Here is a 13,688-nt window from a genome sequence, read left to right as displayed (position 1 = left end):
AACCACTGCTCCAGAGAAACAGAACATTGAAAACAGTCTTCAGGATGTGTGACAAACAGTATTAATAGGCTGAATGGAACGTTTAGAACAGCTAATTGTGGGTTATTAGCCAGCGTAATTTTTCATTGGTTCACAAAATACAAGCGGGAAATATTTATTTGTAACTATTGCAAATAAATCTACACAAGTTACTAGTCCATAAGATGTTTTTCTAACTCCTTTTCCCACATGCAAGTCACTTTGGCACATCAGTAGCCGAGAGGTGGGAAGCTCATATTCTTCCAGTTTATGGAAACCTCCCTGCCTGGTTTCCTAGAGATAATTCATACCTGGTAGGGGAATGTAGGTGAGTGGCTGTTTACAAGCCAGAGGCGGTTCTTTACAATTCTGATCCCAATTGCGACTGATGACACTCAGCCGCCCTCAGGGTTACTTCCTCCCAGGACCTGTTAAGCCACAACTTCTCGGAAATGATCTGCCAATTTTTAAACCGCAAATTTCAGCGCAAGACAATGAATGACTTCTGTGACCAGAGACGAAAAAGTAGCGCTCAAGTCAACCAAACTGAAAAGGAGCTAGTGGTATTAAAAGAACAGTCGTGGTATTCTGTCTCCAGGTTGAAACCCCCCCGCTGCCGCCCCCCCCCCCATTGGTAGTATGTTAAAAGTTCCTACAGGGAAAATGTTGTGAACGGACATTGAAACACCCAGAGAGAAAAGGTTGAATTGATAAACCAGTGTTCCTGTTAAGGTAAATCTGCTTTTTTTTTTCTTTTTCCCTTTTTGTTCCATTATCTCTTAGGTGGGCTGTATCAAACAGAGAAATGCTTATGGCACAGAACAGCTCTTTAGAATTTAAGCTACACAGATTATATTTTATTAGTTTATTAATGGGCGGAACTACAAACCAGAGAGAAGCACTGCAATACGCTAAAAACTTTCAGCCATTTGCTCTAAACCATCAGAAAGGTGAGTCGCATTAAATGCACCCCAGAGTCCCGAGTTCGTATTTGTAGGCTAAGAATGGTGATTGTACTGAATTTACGATGTGCACTTCTTATTTTCATATATTTTGATTATCTTTTTGGGGGGTTTTATCTACTAGCTATAGGCACACTTGGGACGCGGGTGGCGCTGTGGGTTAAACCACAGAGCCTAGGACTTGCCGATCAGAAGGTTGGCGGTTTGAATCCCCGCGATGGGGTGAGCTCCCGTTCCTCGGTCCCTGCTCCTGCCAGCCTAGCAGTTCGAAAGCACGTCAAAGTGCAAGTAGATAAATAGGTACCACTCCGGTGGGAAGGTAAATGGCGTTTCCGTGTGCTGCTCTGGTTTGTCAGAAGCGGCTTAGTCATGCTGGCCACATGACCCAGAAGCTGTACGCAGGCTCCCTCGGCCAATAAAGCGAGATGAGCACCACAACCCCAGAGTCAGCCACGACTGGACCTAATGATCAGGGGTCCCTTTACCTTTATAGGCACACTTGTCCATCCCTTCAAAAAGGCAAAAATGAGATACAAAAAGCCCTTCCTCAACAGTCTGTATTGTTTATAATATCCTCCCACTGAAATATTTCTGAGGGTCCGAAGAGCTGCTTTAAGCAAGCCAAGAACCACTGGGAATGTCCCCCTGCTCCCCACATGTTTATTATTGGAACTCTCTTCTGTTTTGGAATCATTTTTCCATGCAACAAGACAGAAAGATGCTGATCAAGAAACACAAGTACAAACGACACTTTGGCACACGGATGTTAAGTGGTTGTTTAGATCCCAACCCGGAGGCTCATATTCTTGTGATGTTCTTTTGTATAAACTTGATCACCGCCACCAGGGTGTTCAGGCTTAAAAATATGAAAAGAATCTTGAAATCCATTTTACAAGCACACATGGGTAGGCAAACTAAGGCCCGGGGGCTGGATCCAGCCCAATCGCCTTCTCAATCCAGCCCAGGAATCTGCGTGTTTTTACATGAGTAGAATGTGTGCTTTTATTTCAAATGCATCTCTGGGTTATTTGTGGGGCATAGGAATTGTTCTTCCCCCCCTCCAAAATATAGTCTGGCCCCCCACAAGGTCTGAGGGACAGTGGACCGGCACCCTGCTGAAAAAGTTTGCTGACCCCTGTAAAGGCACAGAACCAGAACCCTTACAAATCAATGGCTTCATTCAAACGCCATGATAAACTACGGTTGGTTATTTATGGTTGTAAATAATGTGGCTTCCTTTCTGAATTGCCAGTTATTATGTTTTCATTCATATATTCCTTCCCTTTCTGTATGTATCTTCAGGTTGTGCATATATGTGCTAAGCATACGTTTATTTTTCCTCGACTTATATATAAATAATGGAATACATGAACTACAGCTCCTCTGACTTTCCACAGATATTCAAGTTTTGATGGGAAGCTTAGTGTACCTGAGGCAAGGAATCGAAAATTCTCCGTACGTCCATTTGTTGGATGCAAATCAGTGGGCGGACATCTGCGACATCTTTACAAGGGATGCCTGCGCTCTGCTGGGACTCTCGGTTGAATCGCCTCTTAGCGTTAGGTATGGCTGCTTTCATGCTAGACATATTTTAAAGATTTGGCTATCTAAACCTCACCTAGTCGTTGGCATCTTAGGAATACAGATTTGCCTAAAGTCCTTCCATGGAGATAGAACTGGAAATATACTTAAACATAATGTGGCGTCTGGAAATGGTTTGTTCCAGCAGTGATTCACAGTGTGGTGCACTTTTCTTTCAGACAGACTGCAGCACTGAATACAGAGATTTCTTCCACGCACCGTATTTTTCCGTGTATAAGACGCTGCCTATTTTGGGGGACTCAAATTTAAGAAAATGGGGGGAGATGGCACAGAGTTATTGAGCTTTCTGTGGGGGGATTACCCAGGGGTGCCGAGCTATTTTTAGGAGGGATTGCCAAAAAGTCGCTCACCTGCACGTGTCGCAAAACCCGTCTCTCGTCTGTCCCTTCATTGGCAGAAGCTGCCAGTCGCCCATCAAATCGCCGCAGCGTCAGCCAATCAACACCTGCCATCGAGGCAGCAACCAATAACACACACAATAGCTGCTCACAGCTGTGGGCGCAACCAATCAAACGTCCACCCTGTGCACTACCCATGTCTAAGACGACCCCCACTTTTTAGCATATGTTTTCAAGAAAAACACCTTGTCTTATACACAGAAAAGTACAGTGTTTCCTTCAATGCCGCTTTCCTTCTCCTTGTATTAGGATAAGAATGCAAATCCTCTTCTACAAATTAACAACTGTAAATCTATAGGTAGCCTTGGGGAAGCCAATATCCCCTCCCCCTTGGCCCTCTATCTCCAGTGTTGGGAAGGGAATGGTGATGGCTGGTCTACCTTACGGGGTTGTTGTAAGGTTTGCTGAAATTATAGAATCCTAGGATTGTGGAGTCGGAAGGGACCCCGAGGGTCATCCAGTCCAACCCTATGCAATGCAGGGATAATGGCTAAAGCATCCACGACAGATGGCCATGCAATCACTGCTTAAAAACCTCCAAGGTGAAGGTTAAAAACCTATTAGTAAATGCTATAGGTCAGGGGATGGTGACAGCAGTCACGAAATTAAAAGATGCCTGCTTCTTGGAAGAAAAGCAATGACAAACTTAGACAGCATCTTAAAAAGCAGAGACATCCCCTTGCCAACAAAGGTCCGTGTAGTTAAAGCTATGGTTTTCCCAGTAGTGATGTACGGAAGTGAGAGCTGAACCATAAAGAAGGCTGGTTGCCAAAGAATTGATGCTTTTGAATTATGGTGCTGGAGGAGACTCTTGAGAGTCCCATGGACTGCAAGAAGATCCAACCTATCCATTCTTAAGGAAATCGGCCCTGAGTGCTCACTGGAAGGACAGATCCTGAAGCTGAGGCTTCAATACTTTGGCCACCTCATGAGAAGAGAAGACTTCCTGGAAAAGACCCTAATGTTGGGAAAGATGGAGGGCACAAGGAGAAGGGGATGATGGAGGATGAGATGGTTGGGCAGTGTTCTCAAGGCTGCCAACATGAGTTTCACCAAACTGCGGGAGGCAGGGGAAGACAGGAGTGCCTGGCGTGCTCTGGTCCAGGGGGTCACGAAGAATCGGACACGACTAAACAACATAGGTCAGGGGTGGCCAACTTCGAAGGGACTGCAATCTACTGACAGAATTAAAAACTGGCAGTTATCTACCTCCGTTTTATTGGGGTTCAGGTCAAAGTTATTGAGCTTTTTTAGGGAGGGGGAAAGCCCCGTTTTCTTGGAGTTCAGGTCAAAGTTGTTAAGCTTTTAAATTATTCTGGGGTTAAAGAGAAACAGCAACTACTCACTGAAGGTTGGGGGGAAAACAGCCTTGGTTTGTAAACTCTGTCTTCCGTTCTCCAACAACCAAAACCTCACAGGGATCGACCAGTAGATTGCGATCGACCTGTTGAACATACCTGCTATAGGTAAAGCCACTTTGAGAGTTTAGAAGGGGAAATACTACATAATCGTTAATACAAAGAATTGTGGGAGTAAGCCCTGTTTAACTCTGCAGGACATGCTTCAGAGTAGATGTGCCTGGGATTACTCTATAAACCTCTCTTGGGCTCAGAGAAGTACTTTTGTGGTTCTTTTGTTCCTGACTATAGTTAAGGGACGCGGGTGGCGCTGTGGGTAAAAGCCTCAGGGCCTAGGACTTGCCGATCGAAAGGTCGGCGGTCCGAATCCCCGCGGCGGGGTGCGCTCCCGCTGCTCGGTCCCAGCGCCTGCCAACCTAGCAGTTCGAAAGCACGTCAAAGTGCAAGTAGATAAATAGGTACCGCTTTATAGCGGGAAGGTAAACGGCGTTTCCGTGTGCAGCTCTGGCTCGCCAGATGCAGCTTGTCATGCTGGCCACGTGACCTGGAAGTGTCTTCGGACGGCGCCGGCTCACGGCCTCTAGAGTGAGATGAGCGCACAACCCTAGAGTATGGCAAGACTGGCCCGTACGGGCAGGGGTACCTTTACCTTTACCTTTTATAGTTAAGCTGCCCTGATAGCTTGACTGAATGGGAAGGCCATAAAATACACAAATACAGTGGTACCTCGGGTTACAGACGCTTCAGGTTACATGTGCTTCAGGTTACAGACTCCGCTAACCCAGAAATAGTGCTTCAGGTTAAGAAACTTGCTTCAGGATGAGAACAGAAATTGTGCTCTGGCGGTGCGGCAGCAGTAGGAGGCCCCATTAGCTAAAGTGGTGCTTCAGGTTAAGAACAGTTTCAGGTTAAGTACGGACCTCCAGAACGAATTAAGTACTTAACCTGAGGTACCACTGTAAACCAAATGAAGCAATACTGAAAGGTTGTTTGTAGAGTCTTCACTTTTTTCTGAACAAAAGTTCTATTTTACTAAACAAGTATGAGATCAGTACAGCATACCCCAAAATAGCCAGCACCACCAGGGGGAGTTCTTGCATTTCGCATGGAAAAAAACCAGCACTTTTAGAAGTTCATTTTGTCAGTTCAAGAGGAAAACGGCAGCAAGATACGTGGGCCGGTGATGCCTTTTAATGTTAAGCATGTCAAATTAACAGAAATAGTATTGGGGTCCAATGCTCCCCCATCATGCTCAGAGTTAATCGCTGGACTAAACGAAAACAAGTTGTAACGTGCTTTTCCAGTGGTTTCTTACCAATGCTATTCTCTGTCTTTCGTATACTTCTGGACTATTTCAAAGACCAGTTTATGGCTTGAGAGGGCTGCCGGCAATCTATATAGATCTGCCTTCACCAGTACTCTTTGCCTAGAAGTGCGAGTTTTTGTGATGCCCAAATAGTCAGCTTACGCAAAGGGAGCTGGAAACCATTGTCACAGAAGTGAATTCCATGACGTTTTCTGACCCCATCCTTGGCACCTGCATATACAGTACCATGCGCTCTCTTTGAGATTATTGGCACTAAAAAGTTGCCCATGTTTCTACATACATGAACTATTGTACATACATAGTTCATGTGTCTAGATTCAGGTAGGTAGCTGTGTTGGTCTGACGCAGTCGAAATAAATTAAAAAAATTAAAAAATTGTCCAGTAGCACCTTAGAGACCAGCGAAGTTTGTTCTGGGTATAAGCTTTCGTGTGCATGCATGAAATTTGTGTGCATGTGTATCTGAAGAAGTGTGGATGCACACAAAAGCTTATACCCAGAACAAACTTAGTTGGTCTCTAAGGTGTTACTGCACATTTTAAAAAAAATTATATAGTTCATGTGTGTAAATAAGGCACATGTGCTAGGCTTTGACATTTTATTCTTCAAAACATGAACCTATTCCCCCCCTTACTTTTGAAATAGAAACGTGAAAGTATTCCTCTTTAAGGCAATGTATGACATTAAAATATTGTTCTGTCCCCAGCTTTTCAGCAGGTTGTGTGGCCTTGCCAGCTCTAATTAATATAAAAGCTGTGATTGAACAGAGACAGTGCACTGGGGTTTGGAATCAGAAAGATGAACTACCGGTGAGTAGCTTTGTGTACCCAGTGTCATCCAATTATTGCAACAACTTTGTTCACCGACGAAAGCAAGCTAAGCATTTCTTTCATTATGCAGTGTGGTGATGTTAATTTACTTATAATGAATGTTTTGAGCTCCTGGGAGTAGCTTGCTGATTAATAAATAATAATAAACAACTATTCCTGTGATGGGACGCGGGTTGCGCTGTGGGTTAAACCACAGAGCCCAGGACTTGCTGATCAGAAGGTTGGCGGTTCAAATCCCCGCGACGGGTAAGCTCCTGTCCCTGCTCCTGCCAACCTAGCAGTTCGAATGCACATCAAAGTGCAAGTAGATAAATAGGTAAATCTGGCGGGAAGGTAAATGGTGTTTCCGTGCGCTGCTCTGGTTCACCAGAAGCGGCTTAGTCATGCTGGCCACATGACCCGGAAGCTGTACGCCGGCTCCCTCGGCCAATAAAGCGAGATGAGCGCCGCAACCCCAGAGTGGTCACGACTGGACCTAATGGTCAGGGGACCCTTTACCTTTACCTATTCCTGTGATAAGAAGTTTTTCTAATTTGTTTCTAACAGTGTGACGGAGTCCTTGTAATTTATTTATTTATATCGTGAAATTTATATACCGCTTGATTGTTAAAAAAACACCCCCCCAAAAAGCCCCCAACCCTCAAAAGTGGAACTCTCCACTACTGCCATGCATCTATGATATTGATGGCCAAACTTGGCCCTCTAGCTGTTTTGGGACTACAATTCCCATCATCCCCTGCCCACTGGTCCTGTTAGCTAGGGATGATGGGAGTTGTAGTCCCAAAACAGCTGGAGGGCCAAGTTTGGCCATCACGGACTATGATGAAGAACTCTTTTTATACTACTGTGAGACTTCCCTCCAATACTTTATTGGGATTTTAATTGTGGCAGGACAACATAGAACAGCTATGGATATTTCCCAGTGAAGATATTCATAGTGTAAGCCATTGATATAAATGGAATTAGAAAAGCTGGTGTGGATTTTAATCTGTTTTAGTTTTTAAAGTATTGTATTTTTTTCCTTGATTTTTCTTGTTTTTATCTACTTTTGAGGTTTCTTTCTTTCTTTTTGCGGTCAAGCAGTATATAAATTTTATTGAGTAAACTAGGCAGTGACAATGTTTTGCTTTCGTACAGATTGAAGTGGACCTTGGAAAAAAGTGTTGGTATCATTCAATATTTGCCTGCCCCATCCTTCGTCAGCAAACAACAGACAATAACCCACCTATGAAGTTGGTTTGCGGTCATATTATATCGAGAGATGCTCTAAATAAAATGTTTAATGGCAGCAAGTAAGTACAGTTCTTACTTATTTGAGACTGAATATGCAGTTTGGGAGATGAAGTATGGAATGGGCAATATCTGGTTTTCAACTTCACAATATATAACCAGCTAAACATTGCAATACAGTGGTCCCTCGGGTTACATAAGCTTCAGCTTACATACGCTTCAGGTTACAGACTCCGCTAACCCAAAAATAGTACTTCGGTTTAAGAACTTTGCTTCAGGATGAGAACAGAAATTGTGCTCTGGCGGCATGGCGGCAGCAGGAGGCCCCGTTAGCTAAAGTGGTGCTTCAGGTTAAGAACAGTTCCAGGTGAAGAACGGACCTCTGGAATGAATTACAGTGGTATCTCTGGTTACGTACTTAATTCGTTCCAGAGGTCTGTTCTTAACCTGAAGCACCACTTTAGCTAATGGGGCCTCCAGCTGCCGCCGTGCCGCCGGAGCACGATTTCTGTTCTCATCCTGAAGCAAAGTTCTTAACCCGAGGTACTATTTCTGGGTTAGCGGAGTCTGTAACCTGAAGCGTATGTAACCTGAAGCGTATGTAACCCGAGGTACCACTGTACCGACATATCATGATGTCTGAAATCAGAATGGAACTATGTAGAGGGGAACATGGAGTATGACAAAAATTAAATTTGATACTGAACTTTCATTTTCATAATTGCAAGATGGTTGGAAGCAAGTTTTCCCTCTCGCATCTTTATAAGGTTACGTTGCCTGATTTTTGTAGACCATGGAGACCTTAGATATTGGATAGATTGAGGAAGATGTCCACCCACATCTGTGCGGCAGTTGTGAGCAAAGCAAATTCCTCGCTAGGGACAAATACCACAACAGGGATATTCAAACCTGACATGCAACCGCGCTTGGGATGCTGTGTACATTTCTGGATGCCTCAGCCTCAAAAAGGATATTCTAGAGCTAGGAGGTTCGGAAAAGGGCAACCAAAGTTATCAAAGGGCAACACCCCAATGAGGAAAGGTTACAACATTTGGAGGTTTTTAAAGTTCAGAATAAAGCGGGGCATTATAGAAATGTGTAAGACTATGCAGGGAAATTGACTCCCACAAGAAGTAACGATGTCCACCTGCTTGGACCCTCGTACCTACGGGACCGCCTCTCCCGGTACGCCCCACGGAGGACCTTAAGGTCCATAAATAGCAACACCCTAGAGGTCCTGGGCCCTAAGGAAGTTAGATAGCCTCAACCAGGGCCAGGGCCTTCTCAACACTGGCCCCGGCCTGGTAGAACGCTCTGTCTCATGAGACCAGGGCCCTGCGGGACCTGATCTCTTTCCGCAGGGCCTGTAAGACAGAGTTGTTCCGCCTGGCCTTTGGCTTGGAGACAATTTGATTCCCTCCCCCTCTTCCCCCCCCCCTTCCTCCTCCCATGATGAGGCTGCATTTTAATGTTTTAATGTTGTATTTTAATCTCATTTTTAAAGTTGTGCTTCAATCAACTTGCTTTTATTATTGGTTGTTAGCCGCCCTGAGCCCGGCCTTGGCTGGGGAGGGCGGGGTATAAATAAAATTTATTATTATTAAAGAGAGGAATAGACAAATTCATGACGATCATGTTCTGTCTCCATTGTCAGCCACAGAATGCCTCCGAACACCAGGTGCTGGGAGTTACTGAATGTTGCATTTAGGTTCTTTTTGTGAATTTCCCGCAGGCAACCGGTTGGCTATTGTGACGACAGGATACTGAAGTTGGCGGGCCTTTAGCCTGAACCAGCAGGACTCTTCTCTGCTCTTACCTTCTGCAACAAATTAACGTTTTCTTTGTTTTCAGATTAAAATGTCCCTATTGTCCCATGGAACAGAGTCCTGGAGATGCCAAACAGATATTCTTCTGAGGACACAATTCGCTATATAGTTTTATCTGTGTGTTTTGGAAGACGGAAGCAGACAAAGGCTCCATTTTATGCTGTACAGGCCGAAAAGGAGGACTCCTGTGTTTTGTATAAGCCTCATGCTCCAGAAATTTTTGCCACATTTAGTGCAGACATACAGATTGGGGAAAAAAGCTGCAGAAGTAATATCTGTTATAGGGCTTCTACTCTTAACCTTGGTCTCCATATCCGATCAAGACACGACACCAGCAGTTGTCATTCAATGCAGGTTTTTGTACTTAATTGTATGGTGACTTCTCTTTTTAAAAGCAGACACCAACCACAAGCATCATATAGGCCTAATATTTGCCCTGCTTTTATCACCCTGTTAGATGAACGTCGCCATAAGGAATGTGTGGGGGAAAGTTTTTATTTCCTTAGCGTGTAAATAATTCAAAGAGAACTTTGGAAAAAGGTTTGATAAATTGAATAGTGGTTATAGACATACCTGTATTTCTGTTCTTACTGGTTTATCCCAACCCAAAGCTGTGATATTTTTTTGTTGAGCGTTTTTTTCCCCTTTCAGCTTTTAAACAGAACTCCAAATGAATGTGCTTATATATATATATATATAAACTACATGAATATATAACAGAGTTCAAAACCATTTCTGATTTAGAAATCACTTCTGATTTCCTGACTGAGAGCTTTTTGTGTAGCTGCGAGTATTCAATAAATGTAACTCTGGACTGGAAAGAAGCCTTTGTCAACGGATACGTGCTCTCCGGCTTTTTTTAGTCTTATAACCTAAGCTTTGTACTTAACGTCCGTGTCATGTTGCTGTACAGTTTACTAGACATGATAAGCTGCATTATTTATAAAGTTATCAGAACCAAATAAACTGTTGACAATGTTCATAGTTGAGACGGGGGAAAAGAACATCTTCCAGTAATCGTAAATAACTCTGTGGCCTGTTGATCACAGGATTGGGCCTCCATCTTCTTAGTAACTAATTTGTCTTCTGCGGTAAAGAGCATTGTGCTTGTGACTGTGCCCTGGCAGCTAATATTACTTTTCTTCTTAAATTTGTTACGACAAAGGGTAAATCTAGGCGAGGCACTTGACTTAGTTTGACTTTCATCCCTAGAGAATCCTCAGAATTGTAGGGGAGGGGAGGGCATGTCTAATGTTTGGAGTATTGTTGCCGGCTTACATTGCTTTGGATTCTCCTGGGAAAGCTACACTAGATTAACCAATACACGTTTCTACAGATACAGATTATATCCGAAGTGAATATGCACTTCTAAGCTAGATGCACACTGTGACAAATTTCTCGTGCGCATTTGTTACATTGTCCTGCGATAGGACAAAGGAGCTCCCTGACAATAGATGAAATAATAGATTTATTTGCTGTGTGACAACAGCAGGGCTGGCCCACCCGTTAGTCAAGGCGAGCCCTTTGCCTCAGGTCCTAGATTGGGAGAGGCAGGGGGACAGTGCTCTGCAACCCGTCCATCACTGCTTCCACCCGCCTTCAGAGCTGTCTGGCAGGCTGACCACGGCTGCCACTACTACCATTGGCAAGCCAGCTGCCATCTCTGGCCCTGTGGCTGATGCCTAGGGCGTCCAGGAGAGCTCTGCCACTTTGCCAATATTTAACAGTGGGGCTATTTGGGTTGCCTATGCTTTCATGCGAGGGTCCTGAAAGCGAGTGCTTTGTGGGTGAGGTAACCCCAGAGAACACCTGCTTCAAGTGTCAGAATTATTACGGTAAAATTTCAGGCAGAATCGCTGCTGCAAAAGCAGTAGCGTTTCAGGTGATCTCCAGGGCTCACTCCAAGGAAGGAGTCCCCGTATCAAATACTAAGCAGTAGGTGGAGGCAGAGGAGGCCAGTATATGAAGAGGTGGTGGTGCTACATAATCTGCTTTGCTCCGGCAGCACAATGCTTTGTGCTGGGTCCGTTTCAAAGCACCAGCAAAGCACCAAGCTTTGGTTGGCTACTAAGATACGAGAAATGCACTAGCGCAATGCACTACACAGAAGAATGTTGAAAAAGATTTTTTATGTGCTTTTGGCTTTGGGCCCCAGCGAAGGGTCAATACCATTGCAGATACATTAAGGCAAGCTGATTTTACTCACGCAGAAAAACCAGAGGAAGGAAAAGACGCCACCGCGTTACCATTTAATAAGCGGCTTCTATCCATATTGCACTTCTAAGGGAAACTGATGACAATAACGATAGCGGTAATATTTTCTGTGCAGGTTTATAGTCTCAGTGAAATTGCTTTTAACATGGAAGGGAATTGCGTATTTGTGAACCTCGGCGTACTAAATGCATATGTGTACTCAAAGTGATGTAAACTTTGAAAGCGGCAGCGTACGGTCTATCCAAGTTGAATTGTGTAATGCAAGAATATTTGTGGACCTACGCACATGTGTATGGTCCATCAATTTCAGTGGAATTTGGGTGTACCTAAGTTGTGCTTACAGCCAACAATTTCTACTTCATCCCTCCCCTCCCCAAAGCCCATGTTGGTAGCCTGCCATATACCTAAGACTATAACGACTGACGTCTTCATACCAAAATGTAATGACTGACATAATTTTAGTGGATCCCAGGTGATGGTGAGGTTTCCTCTCCCTCAAATCAGCAAAGAGAATAGGTTGTGTGAGATGCTATTGATCTTTGTGATTGCAATAGCTCTTTGCCATTTCTTAAGCTGGTCCATCTTGCCCAGTATTGGGATCGACTGGAATAGAAAAAATAGTTTTGGCAGAACGCTCATTTTTATGACTGAGATTCTTCCTGTAAAGGATAGTTTAACTCTGGCCCAACTATCCAAATTTCTTTTCATCTCCTCCCAGGTTCTTACATAATTATCATGAAATAGGTTAATATTCTTTGAAGTTAGCTAGACGGCCAAGTATTTTGCTTTTGGGCAGATTTTCAAACCAAACATTTTCCCCCAGTTGTTCTTTTTCTTGGTTTGATATGTTCTTAACCAGTAGTTTTGTTTTTATTTTATTTTATTTGAATCCAGCTACTTCAGTGTGATAGCTTCCATGCGCTTCTATGTTTCTGATAATTCATGGAGACTCATGAATGAGATGTTTTGGGTTTCCTGCATAGCGCACGCAAATAACCCCTCGTCTACTTGCTCTGTTGTATCCATTGAGGAGGAGGACTTGAGCCTTTTTCTCCTTTCAAGATTAGCAAATGGCTTCACTTTCGGCGTTTTTGGAAAGGAGACTGTACAATCGCATCTTGTTAACTGTAGGAGAAGCAGAAGTGTCTTTTCACAACCGCAACCCTGGCTGGTTTGTGAGAGCTGAATTTCAGGGCACCATAGTGTATTTCCTACACCTTTAATTTTGCCAGCCCAGCCCACCCCCCAAAATATCCCCGAGAATAGTAGCCATTACACATAAAGGTTTTATTTTGCAAACATTTCCTCCTTACTCTGAGGGAGAGCAAAGCCTGAGGGCGTTCATTAGAACTGACAGCATATAGAGCAACATGGAGCTGGTAGACTCAAGAAAGCGATCGTGAAAATGATGCAAATGGACATGTTAAATGTGTGCAACATGTTCCAGTGAATTGCTGCGTGCTTTTCTAGACACTGTATCACAGATAAAATTCTTTTCTGTGTTCAGCATGGATAACTGAGACTCTATTACGGCAGCTCCCTGCTTATCGTGGGAAAGATATAAAGCATACCCAAATGAATGCATGGGGGTGAGAAATGGGTAGAGCCTTCTAGGCTTAACTATATTTACAGATGATGTATATTGTTACACTGTTACTGGTAATGAGTAAAAAAAAAAAGTTTGCTAAATTGGGTTTGTTTGATTTCATTGCTTGCACCATATTCTGTATGAATTTCCAACCTTGCAGTGTATTTCCCCAACTGCTTTAAGGCCTTTTATGCGACCATAGTGGAGTCTACACACATATAAAAAATGTTATGAAAATGCTTTTTTAAAAAAAGCGTTCCTAAAAATACATTGAATTTTCCATAAGGCTCACCATCGCCATCTAGTGTCACATTGTATATTGCACTTAAAACACTT

General features: G+C 43.7%; 1 protein-coding gene across 2 annotated transcripts in view; it reads left to right on the top strand.

The window, feature by feature from the left end:
- RMND5A (required for meiotic nuclear division 5 homolog A) overlaps positions 1–10,530 on the top strand; it is a 32,152-nt gene extending 21,622 nt beyond the window's left edge. For both annotated transcript variants that reach the window (XM_053361817.1, XM_053361818.1), the window contains exons 5-9: positions 802–968; positions 2,378–2,543; positions 6,371–6,473; positions 7,632–7,786; positions 9,576–10,530. In XM_053361817.1, the coding sequence (XP_053217792.1) occupies positions 802–968; positions 2,378–2,543; positions 6,371–6,473; positions 7,632–7,786; positions 9,576–9,639 (655 nt within the window). In that variant the 3' untranslated portion in view covers positions 9,640–10,530. The remainder of the gene's footprint in view (positions 1–801; positions 969–2,377; positions 2,544–6,370; positions 6,474–7,631; positions 7,787–9,575) is intronic.
- Positions 10,531–13,688: the final 3,158 nt, after the last annotated feature.

Source organism: Podarcis raffonei, chromosome 13 (genome assembly GCF_027172205.1).
Source record: "Podarcis raffonei isolate rPodRaf1 chromosome 13, rPodRaf1.pri, whole genome shotgun sequence".
Taxonomy (NCBI): Eukaryota; Metazoa; Chordata; class Lepidosauria; order Squamata; family Lacertidae; genus Podarcis; species Podarcis raffonei.
The sequence above is the reverse complement of the archived record's forward strand: the minus strand, read 5'-3'. Positions and strand labels throughout refer to the sequence as shown.